Below are 23,022 nucleotides of genomic sequence, written 5' to 3'. Positions count from 1 at the left end.
ACATATCCATTGACATTTCAGCCTACAGTACCTGGAAATTAAAGTAGTGTTTTCACATAGCACCTCATCTACTCAATACAAAGGGGAAATTCATCTAACCAGTATCAATTCTCTTTTCTACTAGTAGGATGTGTGTGACTGTGTCAAGGCTGTTTTCCTGTTGTCCTTGGCCCATTGAGAAGAGAAAATGGCAAGAAACAAGGCGGCCTAATAGACTGCTGTTGGTACAAATGTGTTGGCTTGCGTCTCAATTGGCACCCTTTTCCCTATGTAGTGCACTACTTTTCGCCAGAGCCCTATGGGCCCTGGTCAAAAGTAGTGCACTACATAGGGAAAAGGGAGCCAATTGGGATGCAGACATTGTCTCCTGTGTGTCCCCAGTCTTCCTGCACAAAGCGATGCAGAGGATCATATTAATTGCAGAAGTAGCGGAGGCTGGAGGAGGAGGGCCCGTGGCGGGCCAAAGCAATTAGAGGTTATTTTTATCTTCTTCCAATCGCGTTAAAGTGCTTTCGGAGCATCAGGCCTAAGAATAGAGCGTTAATAGCATTACAGCCTCATAACCTGTTAGAAAAGTGGGGCCCTCCATTTTGCGGGGTTGAAATTGAAACAAGTCTCTCAACAAATAAGCCTGTTACATCGAAAGAGGACATGACCAGGAAGAGAGAAGAGGTTTGTGTGTGATATGCTATCGTTTGTATGTTAATCTAAAACGACAGAGCTTAATGTCGATGACAGGCTTGTCAGAAAGTAAAATCGCGTGAGGGATCGTACCACACCGAAGGTAGAAGCAGTGCGTCAGCTGGAAACAACTCCAATTGAACAGCGCTTGTCATTTAGTCACAGCAGTTACACAGTTTCAGTGGTGTAATGGCTTTAGCACCGTGCCTGGCTGACAGTCCAGGGGAGTCTAAATTGGCAGAGGGATATTAAGTAGGGTGTTGGATGGTGGTGTTGGATGGCGTGACGTCGCCCGCACCAGCTCGAGCAAACTCTATGGGAGTGGATGTGATGTACAGGGAATGCTGGGTACTAGCGGTTGGTTATCTCTCTCTCTCTCTTTTGTTTCTCTCTCTCTCTCTCTCTCTCTCTCTCTCTCTCTCTCTCTCTCTCTCTCTCTCTCTTCCTGTCTCTTTTTCACTCACCTTCTCTCTTTCTCGCCCCTCCTCTCTCCGTTTCTCTCTCACTATCCCTCTCTCCTCTCTCTCGAATGGTCCTTTCATCTCCTCTATCTCCCAGTGAGGATGTGTGCAAGCGAGGCTTCACGGTCATCATTGATATGCGCGGCTCCAAGTGGGACCTGATCAAGCCTCTGCTGAAGACCCTGCAGGAAGCCTTCCCCGCCGAGATCTGCGTGGCGCTGATCATCAAACCCGACAACTTCTGGCAGAAGCAGAAGACCAACTTTGGCAGTGCCAAGTTCACATTTGAGGTAAGCCTCTCGCTCAGCATCGCTCAGCATGGGCTCAAACAGAACCTTGTTTTGGTTGGAATGTCTACCTACTGCCCTGAACTATTTTATGTTTCTTCAGTACAGACGTTTTCTCTAGTCAGCATGCCGGTTTCGATTATTACGATAAACGAGTCGTTTTGATGTCGCATTTCAGCCAGAGTTGAATAGCACATTATTTTAAAGTCTAATCAATCCCAGGACTATCAGCGATACTCAACAACAGTCGCTAACATGTCTCTAAAGCCGGACAGGAAGCACAGAGCTGTGTTTTCAGACGGACTGGTGAGAAATTATTATTTTCTCCCCGCGATTTCCCCATCTTCTCTGCCTGTAGGGCTGTAAACAGAGGTCAGCCATGAGTAGTATGCTAGGTAGTGTGAGGTTATGTTTACACCCCTCGGTCCTCCCCTCTCTCATTCATTCCCTCCACAGTGAACATGTTGTGCTAATAAGAAACAGAATGGCTTTGTTCCAAATGTCACCCTGTTCCCTACATAGAGCCTGGGCCTTGTTTGCCATATAAGGAATAGAGTACTATTTTGGACGCGTCCAATGAAGCTTGTACCCGGTTTGGGGGTAACATAACGAGAGCCTCTCGATTGTGTGCTGTTGACAGACTAGCATGGTGTCAGTGGAGGGCCTGACTAAGCTGGTGGACCCGTCCCAGCTGACGGACGACTTTGAGGGCTCTCTGGAGTACAACCACGAGGAGTGGATGGATCTGCGCGTGGCCCTGGAGGAGTTCATGGGCTCGGCCGTGCACCTCCTCTCCCGCCTGGAGGACCTCCAGGAGCTGCTGGCCAAGAAGGAGTTCCCGGTGGACGTGGAGGGCTCCCGGCGCCTCATCGACGAGCACACGCAGCTCAAGAAGAAGGTGATGAAGGCTCCCGTGGAGGAGCTGGACAGGGAGGGTCAGAGGCTGCTTCAGTGTATCCGGTCCAGTGACGGTTTTTCTGGGAGGAACTGCATCTCGGGCAGCGCCGACTTCCAGAGCGTGGTGCCTAAGATCGCCAGCCTGCTGGACAAGCTGCACTCGACCAGACAGCACCTGCACCAGATGTGGCACGTCCGCAAGCTCAAACTGGACCAGTGTTTCCAGCTTCGCCTCTTTGAGCAGGACGCAGAGAAGGTGAGTAACCAAAGCCCAGAGGGGCCAGAAACAACCATCACAATAACAACTGTTAAGCTGAGTTGATCTGTGTATATTGTATTTAATATGCCAAGGCAGCAGCTACTCTTCCTGGGGTCCAGCGAAAATAAGGCAGTTATACCATTTTAAAAACATTTCACAACACCCTGTGTGTCCTAACAGAATAAAAAGAATAAACCCGCATCACATTAAAGACACTCTGTTGATTTGACCTCGCAGGGCGTTTTAGTAAGACCAAACGTATTGCCACACATGTGCCTTGTGTATAGTAAGGCATACAAACGTTGACAAGGAATTTATCTTAAAAAGGTTGCAAACCGATTGAGAGGTTTTGGCATATAAATATCCCAGAGTCTTGTCCTCAAATATTTATCCTAGAGGCGCATCGTGAATGTCCTCAGTACGGGAACCAATAACAAACTTTGGGCTCGATGCGATGTGAGGCCTAGGTTGCGCCCCAAATGGCACCCGGTCCCCTATATAGTGTGCTAAAGTAGTGCACTATGTAAGGAATAGGGTGCCATTTTACACGTCGCATTTCTCGGTTTATATGGAGGGCCTAAATACATAGAAAACTCTGCCATTTGTTTGTATTTATTGGAAACACATATTAAATGGTATATAATATGCTTTTGCAAGGATATGTGCTTTGATAATATATTATGGAAGCAGAGCGGCTCAGTACATCATTCCCTGAGATGGTATTTGGGGGAATAAACATGTATTTTGCCCACTTTTCCAAGTCACGAAATTTTTCTAAGTGGGTTTTTAGAGATGACAAAATGATTTATTCTCATCTACGCACTCATCTCCCTTGACAATGTCAATAACCCAAAGGTACATGTAATAATTACATGTGATTATTTTTGGTTCTCGGAAAAGCTTCCAGGCTTTTAAAGGAAAACCTCATATACCCCAAATACCCCAAAACTCATTAGGAATGACGCAACAACAACCTCACGTTAAGACCTGTACAACTCTGGCAAGGTCAGAGACACAGGCGGGTCTCTAAGAAAAGGTGATAGTATTTCGATGACGAAGATGATATCATATGATTCTGAACAATATTCTACATTGCCAGGTCATTTCCTGCTTCGTCAAGGCAACCAGACAAATAAACTAAAGTAGAACTGCCACACAGCTAGTGTTTACAGAGAGGAAGAAAAATTATATTATTCCCATATATAACCGTGCAATAATCTCTCCAATCCCTCAAACCAACACTCCCCCCAATAAACCCTACAATGACGAAGATGCCTTCATTTGGATAAGTGCAGTCAGTCCCTTCCCTAATGATCGTGGAGCCCCATAGGGCCTCTGATTAGGACAGGCCCAGATAATGATTAATTTCCCTGGGGACAATGCCAATTAAGGCATGGCACACGTACAGTGTATGTCCCTCCCTGTGTCCTCTCCAATTGGATGGCGATTTACTAACAACGTGTTTTAACAACACAGTCAAATCAGAATCATGATAGATTCAACAATTCAGGTACTGGTCATTTTGTAAACTCAGATTCACACATGGGACTATTTTGATTCTGGTCCGACCAAGATTCAAAAGGCGAAACACATTTGTTTTACGCGACTCCTTTTGAAGCTGGAACATAAGAAGGCTATTCTTTTTGTTGTTGTTGTACAATGCTTGGCCGAACCGAACGTGTCCGCGTGTAACCCCTGTAGAGACAGTTCATATCTGTGGGGATTAGGACCAAAGGGAACAGTAACAGACAGAAGGCCTCATTTCACTGAGGGAAGGGAAGGAGGGAAGGGAAGGGAGGGGAGGGAAGGGAGGGTGGGAAGGGAGGGGAGGGTGAGAGGAAAGGGAGAGAGGAAAGGGAAGGAAGGAAGGATGGACGCAGGTGTTTATTGTTCCTCCTCCTCCGTAATGACCTCATGTGATCTCTGTTGGCTTGCGTCCCGAATGGCCCCTATAACTCTTTTGTGCACTGCTTTTGTAGCACTCTATGTAGGCAATAGCCATTTTAAACGCAGACAAAAATGAACAATTACTGGCCCGCCTCGGCTCCACGTCGTCGTCTTCCCCTGCTGTCATGACGATCCAAAACATTAATTTAGTTTTTTTCTCACAAAATGGCTCAAATGCATTTTAGTGAGGAGAGTTGTAGGTTATACCCTGTAGAGAATCATAGTATCTGTCGTACTATCAATTGGTTTCTTTCAAGGAATGTGGCGTTTTTCCAGAGTACATTTTTTGCTTAATGGAGTTGGTCATTTAAGGAAAATGGTTTGTAGACTAAATAATAAATGCTCATCATCGCTCTCTTTTCCCGACTAGCTCTCCACTATTCATCATCTCAAAGTGAATATGATAGGGAGTCATTTATCAGCATTATCAACTTACTGCTCTGAGAATTTGTCCCCCCCCCCCCCCCCCCCCCCCAACAAAAACAGCTAACAGTCATTGAGCTAATTAATTCTTTAGCCAGCTTCTCTTCATTTGATTTGTAAGATATTAGATTAAGCTGTCAAGATGTCATTTAATAAGCAAGACAAGTAGGAGAATTTACAAGTAAGTGGTCAATCATACGGTCTTTCAAGTCTTTCGACAATAAAATCGATTTCATCAAACCCTACTTTGACGGTCAGAAATATGCGTCAAACCAAAACATATGGCGGAGCACTATTTCCTAGGCATTTTTTCAGCTTTTCACGTTCTATTTGTAAAAAGAAAAATACTTCACATTGAATAAATAGAATACATTTAACCGCAATTTCATCGTTGTTTGAATGCGATAATAATGAATTTAGCGTTAGTAATCAAACCGCTTCTGTAACAGAGAAACTAATCTGTGATATCAGTACAAACAAGCCGGGCGACTAATTTCCCCCTCTGTAAGGACTTCCATCGGAAGGCAGCGGCGAGAGGTCACACCAGCGTCAATGTTTAATTAACAGCTCGATCAAGCCTGATTAAATAGGTTTGTTCTAACGTCGCAGGCTCTTCAGAGCGGAGATGTGAAGCCGCTGGCCTAGAGAGTTGTTCCTCTGTCACCCAATAATCACGCTTGTCACGCCACCATCATTTGACATTTTATTGTATAGTCAAACGTGCTGTCCAGGATTTGAAAGAGAGATGACTGTGTTTGATGAAATCTGATCACTAGTGTATTATTAATGCCAAGGAGAGGACTAAAGTATCATGTAATGAATATAATGTTTCTCTGCCTTGGCTTAGGGTGGTCTAGTGGTCTAGTCCGCTGCCTCTGGCACACATATATACTGCTGAAGCATGGGTTCAAGTACAGCCCTCTGCGATTTTCTATATCTTTCCTCTTTGTCCAGTCCACAAAAAAAAATCAAAATACAAAATAATGTATCTGCTGTGCTAAACTATCAATGGGAATGTCTAATATTATATCTTATGCCAAGTATGTGTCATTTATATGTGTGCTTTCATTGTTGTATGGGTGGGCCCCAGCGGGAATCGAAACCACAATGCTGGTGTTGCAAGCTCCATGCTGGGCCACACAGGACCCAACCAGTAACGTAACCAATCTCACGTATTTGTTCTGTGTTCCCATCGTAGATGTTTGACTGGATCAGTCACAATAAGGAAGTGTTTCTGCAGAGCCACACAGAGATCGGCGTCAGCTACCAGCACGCCCTGGACCTCCAGACGCAGCACAATCACTTTGCCATGAATTCTATGGTATGTGAGCACTGTCAGTGATATGTGAGGACTGTCAGCGGTATGTGAGGACTGTCAGCGGTATGTGAGGACTGTCAGGGGTATGTGAGGACTGTCAGCGGTATGTGAGGGCTGTCAGCGGTATGTGAGGACTCTCAGGGGTATGTGAGGACTGTCAGGGGTATGTGAGGACTGTCAGTGATATGTGAGGACTGTCAGTGGTATGTGAGGACTGTCAGTGGTATGTGAGGACTGTCAGTGGTATGTGAGGACTGTCAGTGATGTGTGAGGACTGTCAGTGATATGTGAGTACTGTCATTGGTGAATGAGGACTGTCGGTGGTACAGTATGTGCGAAATGTCAGTGGTGTGTGAGAACTGTCAGTGATGTGTGAGGACTGTCAGTGATATGTGAGTACTGTCAGTGGTGAATGAAGAATGTCAGTGGTGTGTGAGGACTGTCAGTGGTGTGTGAGGACTGTTTGTGGTGTGTGAGGACTGTTTGTGGTGTGTGAGGACCGTCTGTGGTGTGTGAGAACTATATGGTGCTTGGGATTGATCTGGTTTGTGGGTACTATGTGGTATGTGAGGACTGTCTATGGTGTGTGACTGTGGTGTGTGTGAACTACATAATATGGAAGGACGATATGGTGTGTGAGGACTGTCTGTGGTGCATGGGAACGGGGATCTAATAATATGGATGATGTCAATGGTCCTTGAGTCATGCCTCAGTGATTTCACTTTGTATGAGTACGAGTTTAATTATTGAAAGACGTGTTCTAGGATGGGGTCAAAAGGCCTTTCAATTACTGGATTAGTATTTAGAAGAGGGTTGTAAAAATCAAAAATAAAAAGCGTACTCCCCCATTTGACAGCTATCATTGATATAGTACAGGCCACTGGCGGTGGAGAGCAGAATTGAGTTTTAAATATAAACACACATACTCTGATTATTATCGCTCTGCTGTAACAGCAGGGTACTTCCTCAGTGTTGATTTTATTTCCTCTGGTTAGCCTCACCAGTAACACTGCCATTCTAATAACTGTTAGGGTTAAGTCCCAAACGGCAACCTATTCCCTATATAGTGCACTACTGATCGGTCCCTTTACTGCTAGTTACATATGTACATATCTACCTCAGTTACCTCGTAACCCTGCACATCGACTCTACCGGTACGCTGTGTCTATAGTTATCGCTATAGTGTGTTTTACTTTTCGATTATGTCTCCATCTTCTTCCTCTCTGCATTGTGGGAAAGTCCCGTAAGTAAGCATCTCACTGTTAGTCCACACCTGTTGTTTACGAGTAACGCTCTATTTGATTTGGTTGATTTGATTTGAGCCCTATGGGCCTAAATAAGGAAATAGGGTACCATTTGGGACACAACTTGACCTCTACTGCAGTGTTGCCCTGGAGACATGAATGATACTCTTTGGACGAGAAATCAAGCTATTTATGTACCGAAACACAAACCAAGAGTCTCACACGGCATATGCACACATGCACATTTAAATGGCATAATAACGCTGGGCAGTATGGTGAGATTCTCCTCATTGAAGAGAATCATCTGTCCCCAAATCCCCATCTCTGTGTGTATTGTGTTTGGCACCGATGTGCAGACACACACAGACACACATTGGAGGCCCTTCACAGCAGCGTGTGTGTGTGTGTCTCTGTGTGTGGCTGTGTGTGCTCCCTCCTCTCCAGTTCTCACAGCCTGCTGTGTCTCCATCAGCCTGCTGCTGGGCCGGGCTGCACACAGCAGTCGTCAGAGGGGGCAAACAGACACAGGCACAGAACAGAACCACACTGGCCAAAAACCACTCACACACAGAGGCCTTTTGGCTCTCACTGAAGAACCTTGCTCTCTCTCTTTCTCTCTCTTTCTCCACTCTCTCTCTCTTCCCCCCCCCTTGTCTCTCTCTCTCCACTCCCCCCCACTCTCTCTCTATCGCTCCTTCTCGTTATCCCTCTCTCTGCTCTCTGCTCATACAGACTCCCGACTCATACTGTTGTTATGTTTTAGCGTGAGACTTGGCTCAGCGTGCTCAGCATGCAGCAACCATGTCTGAGCATAGTTCATTTAAGCCCTGCTTTAAAACTAGGAGCTGTTCGTTTTGATGGCTTCATTAGCAGTTCTAATCAGGTTAGCGGTAAATAAAGCCCATGGTGGGTGCATCATGCGAAGCTGATAAATGGATGGGCCTAAAGAGGCCAGAGATGATGAGACTCCCATAGTGGGGAAGGAAGGGGGATGGGTTTTGGGAACTACAGAGCCAGATGGCAGTAAAGAGCGTGTGTGTGTGTGTGTGTGTGTGTGTGTGTCAGAGAGAGAGAGATTCACTGAAAGCTGCAGAATTCTGTCACACTTGTTGTCGCTAAGCTCTACAGCATCATTTGGCGGTGGGCTGGCTCACGTGTCATGTCTGTGTCATGTTCAGGTGTATCATTGCGTGTTTGGCTATCAAGTGATACGACACCACTAGGTATAGCTAGACACGCCACGGAGACCAAGCCCTACACAGTCTGTCTACTTTGATTCAGTCATTTCTACGTGAATAAATGTCAATATATCCTGAATTAAATCAAATACTGTTTTTATCTTAAATTGAATTAAATAAACCCGGGAGTCTTTTCTCATACCATATAATGTCTTCTTCACGTGTGTCCCTCCCTCGGTGCAGAACGCCTATGTGAACATCAACAGGATCATGTCGGTGGCGACTCGGCTGTCGGAGGCGGGCCACTACGCCTCGCAGCAGATCAAACAGATCTCTGCCCAGCTGGACCAGGAGTGGAAGAGCTTCGCCGCCGCCCTGGACGAACGCAGCACCATCCTGGCCATGTCGGCCGTCTTCCACCAGAAGTCGGAACAGGTACGGTGACAGTAGGCTGAAACCCCTTGCTGTTGCCACTCAGTTACAGTGCCTTCAGAAAGTATTGCACATTATGTTGTGTTACAGCCTGAATGAAATACAGTGGGGCAAAAAAGTATTTAGTCAGCCACCATTTGTGCAAGTTCTCCCACTTAAAAAGATGAGAGAGGCCTGTAATTTTCATCATAGGTACACTTCAACTATGACAGACAAAATGAGAAAAAAAATCCAGAAAATCACATTGTAGAATTTTTTATGAATTTGTTTGCAAATTATGGTGGAAAATAAGTATTTGGTCAATAACAAAAGTTTATCTCAATACTTTGTTATATACCCTTTGTTGGCAATGACAGAGGTCAAACGTTTTCTGTAAGTCTTCACAAGGTTTTCACACACTGTTGCTGGTATTTTGGCCCATTCCTCCATGCAGATCTCCTCTAGAGCAGTGATGTTTTGGGGCTGTTGCTGGGCAACACAGACTTTCAACTCCCTCCAAAGATTTTCTATGGGGTTGAGATCTGGAGACTGGCTAGGCCACTCCAGGACCTTGAAATGCTTCTTACGAAGCCACTCCTTCGTTGCCCGGGCGGTGTGTTTGGGATCATTGTCATGTTGAAAGACCCAGCCACGTTTCATATTCAATGCTCTTGCTGATGGAAGGAGGTTTTCACTCAAAATCTCACAATACATGGTCCCATTCATTCTGTCCTTTACACGGATCAGTCGTCCTGGTCCCTTTGCAGAAAAACAGCCCCAAAGCATGATGTTTCCACCCCCATGCTTCACAGTAGGTATGGTGTTCTCAGCATTCTTTGTCTTCCACACACGACAAGTTGAGTTTTTACCAAAAAGTTCTATTTTGGTTTGATCTGACCATACAACATTCTCCCAATCTTCTTCTGGATCATCCAAATGCTCTCTAGCAAACTTCAGACGGGCCTGGACATGTACTGGCTTAAGCAGGGGGACACGTCTGGCACTGCAGGATTTGAGTCCCTGGTGGCGCAGTGTGTTACTGATGGTAGGCTTTCTTACTTTGGTCCCAGCCCTCTGCAGGTCATTCACTAGGTCCCCCCGTGTGGTTCTGGGATTTTTGCTCACCGTTCTTGTGATCATTTTGACCACAATGGGTGAGATCTTGTGTGGAGCCCCAGATCGAGGGAGATTATCAGTGGTTTTGTATGTCTTCCATCCTAATAATTGCTAATAATTGCTCCCACAGTTGATTTCTTCAAACCAAGCTGCTTACCTATTGCAGATTCAGTCTTCCCAGCCTGGTGCAGGTCTACACTTTTGTTTCTGGTGTCCTTTGACAGCTCTTTGGTCTTGGCCATAGTGGAGTTTGGAGTGTGACTGTTTGAGGTTGTGGACAGGTGTCTTTTATACTGATAACAAGTTCAAACAGGTGCCATTAATACAGGTAACGAGTGGAGGACAGAGGAGCCTCTTAAGGAAGAAGTTACAGGTCTGTGAGAGCCAGAAATCCTACTTGTTTGTAGGTGACCAAATACTTATTTTCCACCATAATTTGCAAGAAATTCATTAAAAATCCTACAATGTGATTTTCTGGATTTTTTTCCCTAATTTTGTCTGTCATAGTTGAAGTGTACCTATGATGAAAATTACAGGCCTCTCTCATATTTTTAAGTGGGAGAACTTGCACAATTGGTGGCTGACTAAATACCTTTTTGCCCCACTGTAGATTATTTTTCCCCTTACCCATCCTCACACAATACACCATAATGACAAAGTGAAACATGTTTTTAAACATTTTTGCAAATGCATTGACAATGAAATACAGAAATATCTGAGTCAATACATGTCAGAATCACCTTTGGCAGCGATTACAGCTGTGAGTATTTCTGGTTAAGGCTCAGAGAGCTTCGCCCACCTGGCATGTACAATATTTGCCTGTTATTATTTTCAACATTCTTCAAGCTCTGTCAAATTGGTTGTTGATCATTGGTAGACAACCATTTTCGAGTCTTGCCATAGATTTTCAAGCTGATTTAATTCTAAACTGTAACTCGGCCACTCAGGTACATTCACTGTCTACTTGGTAAGCGACTCCAGTGTAGTTTTGGTCTTGTGTTTCAGGTTATTGTCCTGCTGAAAGCTGAATTAATCTCCCAGTGTGGTGGAATGCAGACTGAACCTAGCATTTCTTCTGTGCTTAGCTCCATACAATATTTTTTTTATCCAGAAAAACTCCCCAGTCCTTAACGATTACAAGCATACCCATAACATGATGCAGGATGCAGCCACCATTATGCTTTAAAATATCGAGAGTGGTACTCAGTAATGTGTTGTAGTGGATTCTCTCCAAACATAACACTTTGTATTCAGGACCAATATTATTTTTTACAATATTACTTCAGTGCCTTGTTGCAAACAGGATGCATGTTTCAAAATATTTTTATTACTTCCTTCTTTTCACTCTGTCAATTAGTTTAGTATTGTGGAGTAACACAGCTGTTGATCCATCCTCAGTTTTCTCCTATCACAGCCATTAAACTCTGTAACTGTTTTAAAGTCACCATTGGCCTCATGGTGAAATCCCTGAGCGGTTTCCTTCCTCTCCGGCAACTGAGTTAGGAAGGACGCCTGTATCTTTGTAGTGATTGGGTGTATTGAAACACCATCCAAAGTGTAATTAATAACTTCACCATGCTCAAAGGGATATTCATTGTCTGCTTTTTTTTTACCCTTCTACCAATAGGTGCCCTTCTTTGCGAGGCATTAAAAAACCACCCTGGTCTTTGTGGTTGAATCTGTGTTGGAAATTCACTGCTCAACTGAGGGACCTTACAGATAATTGTATGTGTGTTGTAGAGAGATGAGGTAGTCATTAAAAAATCATGTTAAACTCTATTATTGCACATAGAGTGAGTCCATGCAACTTATTATTTGACTTGTTAAGCAAATGTTTACTCCTGAATTTATTTAGGCTTGCCATAACAAAGGGGTTGAATACTTATTGACTCAATACATTACAGCTTTTAATTTTTTTTAATTTCAAAACATTTCGAAACATATAATTCCACTTTGACATCATTTGGTATTGTGTGTAGGCAATTCTCAGACAAATCTACATTTAATACATTTTAAATTCAGGCGATAACACCACAAAATGTGGTAAGAGTCAAGGGGTCTGAATAATTTCTGAATCCTAACTTGAGGTCTGAGCACGTAACTCAGACCTTTGTGTAAAGCACGCATTGATGTGAAAGGGAGATTTGCATGAAATCTCAAGATATCACCGTTCCTGAAGTCAGACTTCAGCCCACAGGCCATCTAAGAGAGATTGGAATGTCGGCTGCTGCCCGTTGCGGTGTAGAGGTAGTTAATAGACCTGTGTTGCCTTGGCAGCAGCTACTATGATGCTGAGTGTTTGGGGCTTCAGGTGTGCACGGGGGGATACTGCTGCCTGTCAGAAAGCACTTAGCCAATGATCCAGGGTTACCTCTGATCCAGAGTTACCTCTTGTAAAGATGTCTTGTCTGCCTCCACACCGTCCTTCCTCCCTGCCTCCCTCCTGGCCTGCCTTCCTCCCTGCCTCCCTCCTAGCCTGTCTTCCTCCCTGCCTTCCTCCTGGCCTGCCTTCCTCCCATGCCTTCTCTCTTCCCGTCTCTGTCCACGAAATGACACATTGCTCTGTTGATTGGTCTATTTGACTCTGTTCTGTTGTGTGAATATGTCTCCTGGCCTGTGTCCATGCAGTTCCTGGCTGGGGTGGAGGCCTGGTGCAAGATATGCAGTGAAGGGGGGCTGCCCTCAGAGATGCAGGACCTGGAGCTGGCCATCCACCACCACCAGACCCTCTATGAACAGGTGACCCAGGCCTACACTGAGGTGAGACACCCTCACAACACTGACTCAGCTACAGCACTAACTAAATACTGGTTTATAGTACAACCTGGTCTCAAGGCCATTTGTATGATTTGGGATGTGTTTGGTGTCCATCCATTTAATATGATACAGTTGAAGTCGGAAGTTTACATACACCTTAGTCAAATACATTTAAACTCAGTTTTTCCGCAATTCCTGACATTTAATTCCCTGTCTTAGGTCAGTTAGGATCATCACTTTATTTTAAGAATGTGAAATGTCAGAATAATATAATTATTTATTTCAGCTTTTATTTATTTCATCAAATTCCCAGTGGGTCAGAAGTTTACATAAACTGAATTAGTATATGGTAGCATTGCCTTTAAACTGTTTAACTTGGGTCAAACGTTTCGGGTAGCCTCCCACAAGCTTCCCACAATAGGTTGGGTGCATTTTGGCCCATTCCTCTTGACAGAGCTGGTGTAACTGAGTCAGGTTTGTAGGCCTCCTTGCTCGCACACGCTTTTTCAGTTCTGCCCACAAAAGTTCTATGGGATTGAGGTTAGGGCTTTGTGATGGCCACTCCAATACCTTGAATTTGTTGTCCTTAAGCCATTTTGCCACAACTTTGGAAGTATGCTTGGGGTCATTGTCCATTTGGAAGACCCATTTGCGAACCAAGCTTTAACTTCCTGACTGATGTTTTGAGATGTTGCTTCAATATATCAACATAATTTTCCAGCCTCATGATGCCATCTATTTTGTGAAGTGCACCAGTCCCTCCTGCAGCAAAGAACAGTTGGGATGGTGTTCTTCGGCTTGCAAGCCTCCCCCTTTTTCCTCCACCTTTATCGCCAAAGAGTTCTAATTTTGTTTCATCAGAGTACGATCAAAGTACGATCTTTGTCCCCATGTGGAGTTGCAAACCGTCGTCTGGCTTTTTTATGGCGGTTTTGGAGCAGTGTCTTCTTCCTTGTTGAGCAGCCTTTCAGGTTATGTCAATATAGGACTCTTTTACTGTGGATATAGATACTTTTGTACCTGTTTCCTCCAGTATCTTCACAAGGTCCTTTGCTGTTGTTCTGGGATTGATTTGCACTTTTCGCACCAAAGTACGTTCATCTCTAGGAGACAGAAATCGTCTCTTTCCTGAGCGGTATGATGGTTGCGTTGTCCCATGGTGTTCATACTTGCGTAGTATTGTTTGTACAGATGAATGTGGTACCTTAATTAGTTTGGAAATTGCTCCCAAACGAATGAGGTCTTGGCTGATTTCTTTTGATTTTCCCATGATGTCAAGCAAAGAGGCACTGAGTTTGAAGGTAGGCCTTGAAATACATCCACAGGTACACCTCCAATTGACTCAAATGATGTCAATTAGCCTATCAGAAGCTTTCGAAAGCCATGACATAATTTTCTGTAATTTTCCAAGCTGTTTAAAGGCACAGTCAACTTAGTGTATGTAAACTTCTGACCCACTGCAATTGTGATACAGTGCATTATAAGTGAAATAATCTGTCTGTTAACAATTGTTGGAAAAATGTCTTGTGTCATGCATAAAGTAGACGTCCTAACCGACTTGCCAAAACTATAGTTTGTTAACAAGAACTGTGTGGAGTGGTTGAAAAACGACTTTTAAGTGTATGTAAACTTCCGACTTCAACTTACGTTACGTTACGAGTGGAATAGCACTTTTACACTTACTGAAGATCTGGTTTACAGTTTCATTCTTTGTTAGTTTAAGATCCCACCACATAGCTTTCAAGGAGAATTCCCACAGTGCTAATGACCCTTTTATATCTTTTCAAGGATGGCATGAGGTTTTGTTTTTTTTCAAAGACCATCATAAGTTATCTAAACATGATCCCAAGCAGTCTAAACATGGATGTACGCTGTACATTGCTTTGAAATATTGCCCTGAAATGAAATGTAAGTCCTTCAATCAAACCTGACCAGACACATACTGTAACTCGATCAGGACCATTTTTATTTTATTTTTTTTACCTTTGACTATGCTTATGTATTGTACAGTGCCTTGCGAAAGTATTCGGCCCCCTTGAACTTTGCGACCTTTTGCTACATTTCAGGCTTAAAACATAAAGATATAAAACTGTATTTTTTTGTGAAGAATCAACAACAAGTGGGACACAATCATGAAGTGGAACGACATTTATTGGATATTTCAAACTTTTTTAACAAATCAAAAGCTGAAAAATTGGGCGTGCAAAATTATTCAGCCCCCTTAAGTTAATTCTTTGTAGCGCCACCTTTTGCTGCGATTACAGCTGTAAGTCGCTTGGGGTATGTCTCTATCAGTTTTGCACATCGAGAGACTGACATTTTTTCCCATTCCTCCTTGCAAAACAGCTCGAGCTCAGTGAGGTTGGATGGAGAGCATTTGTGAGCAGCAGTTTTCAGTTCTTTCCACAGATTCTCGATTGGATTCAGGTCTGGACTTTGACTTGGCCATTCTAACACCTGGATATGTTTATTTTTGAACCATTCCATTGCAGATTTTGCTTTATGTTTTGGATCATTGTCTTGTTGGAAGACAAATCTCCGTCCCTGTCTCAGGTCTTTTGCAGACTCCATCAGGTTTTCTTCCAGAATGGTCCTGTATTTTGCTCCATCCATCTTCCCATCAATTTTAACCATCTTCCCTGACCCTGCTGAAGAAAAGCAGGCCCAAACCATGATGCTGCCGCCACCATGTTTGACAGTTGCATTGTTGCCAAAAAGTTTGGTTTCATCTGACCAGAGCACCTTCTTCCACATGTTTGGTGTGTCTCCCAGGTGACTTGTGGCAAACTTTAAACAACACTTTTTATGGATATCTTTAAGAAATGGCTTTCTTCTTGCCACTCTTCCATAAAGGCCAGACCCCACATAGCCTGGTTCCTCTCTAGGTTTCTTCCTAGGTTTTGGCCTTTCTAGGGAGTTTTTCCTAGCCACCGTGCTTCTACACCTGCATTGCTTGCTGTTTGGGGTTTTAGGCTGGGTTTCTGTACAGCACTTTGAGATATCAGCTGATGTACGAAGGGCTATATAAATACATTTGATTTGATTTGATTTGATTTTGATTTGATTTGTGCAATATACGACTGATTGTTGTCCTATGGACAGAGTCTCCCACCTCAGCTGTATATCTCTGCAGTTCATCCAGAGTGATCATGGGCCTCTTGGCTGCATCTCTGATCAGTCTTCTCCTTGTATGAGCTGAAAGTTTAGAGGGACGGCCAGGTATTGGTAGATTTGCAGTGGTCTGATACTCCTTCCATTTCAATATTATCGCTTGCACAGTGCTCCTTGGGATGTTTAAAGCTTGGGAAATCTTTTTGTATCCAAATCCAGATTTAAACTTCTTCACAACAGTATCTCGGACCTGCCTGGTGTGTTCCTTGTTCTTCATGATGCTCTCTGCGCTTTTAACGGACCTCTGAGACTATCACAGTGCAAGTGCATTTATACGGAGACTTGATTACACACAGGTGGATTGTATTTATCATCATTAGTCATTTAGGTCAACATTGGATCATTCAGAGATCCTCACTGAACTTCTGGAGAGAGTTTGCTGCACTGAAAGTAAAGGGGCTGAATAATTTTGCACGCCCAATTTTTCAGTTTTTGATTTGTTAAAAAAGTTTGAAATATCCAATAAATGTCGTTCCACTTCATGATTGTGTCCCACTTGTTGTTGATTCTTCACAAAAAAAATACAGTTTTATATCTTTATGTTTGAAGCCTGAAATGTGGCAAAAGGTCGCAAAGTTCAAGGGGGCCGAATACTTTCGCAAGGCACTGTACCTACAGTTTTGCACCAAATAGGACCTTTTCCCACTACATTAAATCCAGCTGACTTCCACCTTGTGTGACACGTGGCCTGTAATACGTGGACCACTGTCCATCCAAGTCAGATTGACTCCCCACAGAAGATCCCGTATGATGATGGGTTTGTGTCGCAGTTCACTAGATGCCTCTGCACCACACTGACTTTTGTGCTTGTTTGTTTTATTTCCGTGTCGTCTCTGAAAAGGTCGCTATAAACGTCTCTGGTTTGAGCACAACAACAAAAAAGAAAGGGTTGGCTTTTCGGTTCCGTATTGTGCCACAGATGACGAAAACAATACCCATCCCCATGCACCCAAATTGCATATCATTTAGTAATTTGCATTGGGAATGAAATTACAGCTCTGCACGGCTTGATTTGGTATCATACATGGGCGGCTAGAACAGGCCGGGACTGGATTTGATCAGAAGAGAGATGATTAGCAAAGGAACAAAAAATCCTTATTTTCCTTCGCTCTTTCTTTCCATATAATGAAACAAAGATTTGACTGACATGACAGGCTTCGATATGCATCTTTTCGGACAAATCTTTGTTATTTTGTGCAGATTTAAAGTCGCTAAAGGGCGGTAACTTTCCCTAACTTCCCAGGTTTTCCATAAATGCCAGTTGGAGGATTCCTGGATTCAAGGAATATGGAATATGCAAGAAATCCGTGAAGCCTCCAACCAAGATTTCCGACTCAGGTATGCAACTCTCCTAATGTCATGTCCCTCTCTCTGTCACCAGGTCAGTCAGGACGGCAAGGCCCTACTGGATGTCCTGCAGAGACCGCTGAGCCCGGGGAACTCCGAGTCTCTGACGGCCACAGCCAACTACTCCAAGGCGGTCCACTGTATCCTGGACGTGGTCCACGAGGTCCTGCACCACCAGAGACGCCTGGAGAGCATCTGGCAGCACCGCAAAGTCCGCCTGCACCAGAGGCTACAGCTCTGTGTGTTCCAACAGGACGTCCAACAGGTAATTGTCGCCTTGCGCAGGCACACACATACACACACACACACACATATGAACGTAGTGCACCGTAGGGATTAGGACACGGTGTAAATGGAAGGCTGTATCTTCAGGCATCTGTTTGGGGCGCCACCTCTTCAGTCTCTTGTCAAGGTCGTGGGAATTGTGGAGATAAAGGATTCAGCCTGCGTCCATTCTTTCTGACACGCTAGTTTAGTAACAGTACGAGGGTGGGTAGGTCTTGGCGTCAATCTCAATGTCTTTTAGTTTTTTTTCTCGTTTAACCCGTTTTAGAAAGCACAGTGCAGTGCCCTGATACTGCATTTTACTGCAGCAAAATCCCACTGTTTACATCTCACTGTTCATTTGGCTCTGTGCCGACTCCTGGTTCGTAAAAGGAATCCGTATTTCAAACGAGCGCCGTGATGAAAGAGGAGATTTGTCAACAGTTGTCTGTACTTTTCCTCTTAATATTTTTTGCTTGGGAAAGTGCCCAGAAGTACAGTTAGCATACCTTGCATTAGCCATTTTGTAGAACAGAGAGAGAGCGAGAGAGAGAGAGAGAAAGCTGCACAGGCTGTGGGTGTGTCCCAAATTCCACCCTATTCCCTATACATTACACTAATAATTCCAACAGCAGCACTGAGCCAAGTCTCTGAGCCAAATCAAGATCGGACCTCTGATCAGCCAAAAGCCAAACCATGCATAACCAATCCACCAGGGACACTGGAGCACTGTTGATTCAAGCCTCACTTACCTCACAAACTTCATGAATAATTACTAGGCATAATCTTGGAACATTTTACCATGGATTCAATGGTCTAAAAAAAGCTATGCTGTGTAATATAACACGCTAGTGCTTGTGTGCGTGTGTGCGTGTGTGTGTGTGTGTGTGTGTGTGTGTGTGTGTGTGTGTGCGTGCGTGCATGTTCGTGTTCAATAGGGTATGTGTGAGTGAGCGAATCAGCTTGCTCGGTCAAGTCACTCAACGTCTCTCACACCTTCCTCCTTTCTCAATATGGCTCCCTTTGGGTGAATACCTCTCCTCTCCCTCTCACCCCTCCTCTCATATCTCCTCCTCTCCCTACCTCTTTCTCACTCTGATAACGAGCCCGCTGCTCCCTCACCGAGCCAAACATTACTGTAGGGCTGCATCCCAAATGGCACCCTATCCCCTATATAGTGCGCTACTTAGGGAATAGGGTGTCATTTGAGATGCAGATTAAACACAGAAGAAGTGAATGCGATGGATCTCACCATTCATTGAAGCAGCTGATCTGGTAGGAGGTGCCCCTCCATAGGCATGGGCTGGGTAGTCTTTCCTGATACCTTTTTAAGCGACGTTCTATAACGGGTTAGTCAAAACAAGCCTTGTGATTGGTTGAGACGCGTTCTAAGCCATACTATACTAAACATAAATATTAAACGCAACATGCAACAATTTCAAAGATTTTACTGAGTTACAGTTAATCTAAGGAAATCAGTCAATTGAAATAAATGAGTTAGATCCTAATCTATGGATTTCACATGACTGGGAATACAGATATGCATCGGTTGGTAGGGGTGTGGATCAGAAAACCAGTCAACATCTGGTGTGACCACCATTTGCCTCATGCAGTACGACACATCTCCTTCGCATAGAGTTGATCAAGCCGTTGATTGTGGCCTGTGGAATGTTGACCCACTCCTCTTCAATGGCTGTATGAAGTTGCTGGATATTGGCGGGAACTGGAACATGCTGTCACACTCGTTGATCCAGAGCATCCCAAACATGCTCAATGGGTGACATGTCTGGTGAGTATGCAGGCCAAGGAAGAACTGGGAGATTTTAAGCTTCCAGGAATTCTGTAAAGATCCTTGCGACATGGGACCGTGCATTATCATGCTGAAACATAAGGTGATGGCGGCAGATGAATAGCACAAAAATGGGGCTCAGGATCTCACGGTATCTCTCTACATTCAAATTGCCATGGATAAAATGTAATTGCGTTGATTGTCTGTAGCTTATGCCTGCCCATACCATAACAGCACCGTCACCATGGGGCACTCTGTTGAAAATGTTGACATCAGGGCCTCACCGGTGGCACAGTGGTTAAGGGTGCTGTACTGCAGCTGTGCCATCAGAGACTCTGGGTTCGCGACCGGGAGGTCCGTGGGGCGACGCACAATTGGCCTAGCGTAGCCCGGGTTAGGGAGGGGTTGGCCGGTAGGGATGTCCTTGCCTCATCGCGCACCAGCGACTCCTGTGGCGGGCCGGGCGCAGTGCGCGCTAACCAAGGTTGCCAGGTGCACAATGTTTTCTCCGACACATTGGTGCGGCTGGCTTCCGGGTTGGATGCGTGCTGTGTTAAGAAGCAGTGCGGCTTGGTTGGGTTGTGTATCGGAGGACGCATGACTTTGAACCTTCGTCTCTCCCGAGCCCGTACGGGAGTTGTAGCAATGAGACAAGATAGTAGCTACTTAAAATAATTGGATACCACGAAATTGGGGAGAAAAACAGGGTAAAATTGAAAAAAACACACACAAAAATTTTTTGACGTCAGCAAATCGCTCACCCAGACAACGCCATACACGTGTGGTCTGCGGTTGTGAGGCCAATTAGACGTACTGCCAAATTATCTAAAACGACATTGGAGGCGGCTTATAGTAGAGAGATGAACATTCAATTCTCTGGCAACAGTTCTGGTTGACATTCCTGCAGTAAATTTTGTTGTCCTAGGCTACCTGGCTAAAATGCTTGCTCTCTAGCTTCACTTCCATTCATGGGCGACGTTAGCTAGTTAACATTAGCCTTCTACATCTAGCCACATATTGAACCCTTTCTGTAATTAGCCATGGATGGAGATAGGGATTTGGACATTTACTTAATTCTCTGTACTGGCCAATGATTATAACGGATATTCTAATTCAACCATTAATTCATACATTGTTGTGCCCCTGGCCTGAGAGGATGGAAGTTCAAAATGTGGCTAGAAATAAAACAATGGCTTGATCCGAGCTAGTGATAGTTGACGCCACCCACCAGTCACTCAGCCCCAGGTGGAAAACAACAAAAAAAAATCCTATAATTTCTCTGTAATAATACATGAGCGAGATTTAGATCATTTAACATCTGTTATGAGGCGATTGGACAACGGTCACTGAACTCATGAGCAAATATCCCATTGGCTGTAAACTTTGGAGGGGCATTTGTTAGAATAACATCTGAGAGAGTAGGTTTTGAAGGGTGTTTAAAGGTTGAGGCGAGTTGGTTTAAGACAGATGTGGTAATACACACTGCAACATTCAAATGGTTGTTTATGAATATGGCGACACCCCCGCCTCTGCCAGCTCTGTCAGATCTATAAACATTATATCCATTCATTCAAAGACACATCAAAGTCTGGCACAGACTTTTTTTTTTAACCAAGTCTCAGTAATAATCAAAATGGCCGCGTTAGTTTGAGAAGAAAGAATTACAATATGATCCATTTTCAAAATCTAACTTCTGGCATTTACATGAATCAGTCCAAGGCCACAGCTACTGGATTTCAGATCTGACAGTCTTTAACACAAACATGCTGTGATCAGTAGGTAACCCTCTATATGAAATAGCCATGGGGTTGGCTTGAAACAGTATAGATAAGATTGCTTAGAACTGTGCCATTTGGTCTATGCCTCAAAGAGGATGTGGACTAATACAGGACTCAAATGAGGGTTACCTATTTCGGGCAAGGACTGATAACCCATCACTTTTTTAGATTATTTTTTCAATGTTATCACTCAGCATCTAAGTTGCTCTCCTGGTCGTGTGCAGGCCGTCCCTTTTTAGAAACTGTGGTTGCTCCCAAAGCATATCGAAATTGTCAATAAAATCAAACGTTTTTTCAGAACATAGTCCTAATTTCATTCAAGAGTCCAGTGCAAGTAGCCGGGAGAAGCGATCAATTCCACAACCGTGTGTTGGGATAGAGCCAGAAATTAAAATCAGCTTGCCCCTAGCCAATATTCTCTCTCTCAGGTATTCGAAGTCTCGTCTCAACTCAGCCCATTGCCGCAGTGTGCAGTGCCGGGTTTTGGTCTAGAATGACCGAAAGCTCCCAGGGAAGAATTCTGCGCCATCAACCACGACATCCCTTACAATGGAACTATTGCTTTCTTGGGAGGGGGAGGTTGTGGATTTCCAGACACCATGCACCCTATTCCCTATCAATCAAATTTAAATCAAAGTGCTATACAGAAACACAGCCTGAAATCCCGAACAGCAAGCAATGCAGATGTAGACGCATGGTGGCTAGGAAAAACTCCCTAGAAAGGCAGGAATTTAGGAAGAAACCTAGAGAGGAACCAGGCTCTGAGTGGTGGCCAGTCCTCTTCTGGCTGTGCCGGCTGGAGATTATAAGAGTACATGGCCATTAAGGCCAGATTGTTCTTCAAGATGTTCTAACGTTCATAGATGACCAGCAGGTTCAAATAATAATCACAGTGGTTGGAGAGGGTGCAACAGTACTGCAACAGTACCTCAGGAGTAAGTGTCAGTTGGCTTTTCATAGCCAAGCATTTAGAGGTTGAGACAGCAGGTGCGATAGAGAAAGAGAGTCGAAAACAACAGGTAGCACGTCCGGTGAACAGGTCAGGGTTCCATAGCCACAGGCAGAACAGTTGAAACTGGAGCAGCAGCACGACCAGGTGGACTGGGGACAGCCAGGAGTCATCAGGCCAGGTAGTCCTGAGGCACGATCCTAGGGCTCAGGTCCTCCAGGAGGGGAGGGAGAGAGGGAGAGGGAGAATATGAGGGAGCATACTTAAATTCACACAGGACACCAGATAAGACAGGAGAATTACACCAGATATAACAGACTGACCCGAATCGACCATTGCAGCATAGATACTGGAGGCTGAGACAGGGGTGGGTCGGGGGACACTGTGGCCCCGTCTGACAATAACCCCAGACAGGGCCAACCAGGCAGGATATAACCCCCACTTTGCCAAAGCACAGCCCCCACACCACTAGAGGTTTATCAACAGATATGTACTGTAGTACACTACTTTTGACCAGAGCCCTATGGGACAGGCACTACATAGGGAATAGGAGTGCCATTTGGGACACAACCTGTGTAATACAGCATTGTACTAGATAGAAGACATCACAGTGAAAGCCACGCTGGACTGGTTGAAAGAGAAACACTGTAGTGTATAGTCCAGTGAGTCCACTGTGTTTGTCTGGCCCCTGGCCCTCTGCCCACAGTCAGAGTGGAGCTCAGTGATAGGGGGTGACTTTGTTTAC

The 23,022-nt window shown here is 44.5% G+C and overlaps 1 protein-coding gene across 5 annotated transcripts in view; it reads left to right on the top strand.

Annotated features, from left to right (window-relative positions):
- The window catches only part of LOC110504150 (kalirin), a 262,188-nt gene that overhangs the window by 110,175 nt on the left and 128,991 nt on the right, over positions 1-23,022 (top strand). For all 5 annotated transcript variants that reach the window (XM_036974283.2, XM_036974281.2, XM_036974280.2 and 2 more), the window contains exons 4-9: positions 1,240-1,432; positions 2,070-2,582; positions 6,154-6,276; positions 8,939-9,130; positions 12,851-12,982; positions 17,532-17,762. In XM_036974283.2, the coding sequence (XP_036830178.2) occupies positions 1,240-1,432; positions 2,070-2,582; positions 6,154-6,276; positions 8,939-9,130; positions 12,851-12,982; positions 17,532-17,762 (1,384 nt within the window). The remainder of the gene's footprint in view (positions 1-1,239; positions 1,433-2,069; positions 2,583-6,153; positions 6,277-8,938; positions 9,131-12,850; positions 12,983-17,531; positions 17,763-23,022) is intronic.

This window comes from Oncorhynchus mykiss, chromosome 3 (genome assembly GCF_057628025.1).
Source record: "Oncorhynchus mykiss isolate SJ-2025 chromosome 3, ASM5762802v1, whole genome shotgun sequence".
NCBI lineage: Eukaryota > Metazoa > Chordata > Actinopteri > Salmoniformes > Salmonidae > Oncorhynchus > Oncorhynchus mykiss.
Note: the sequence above shows the minus strand (reverse complement) of the source record. Positions and strands in the feature narration are given on the sequence as shown.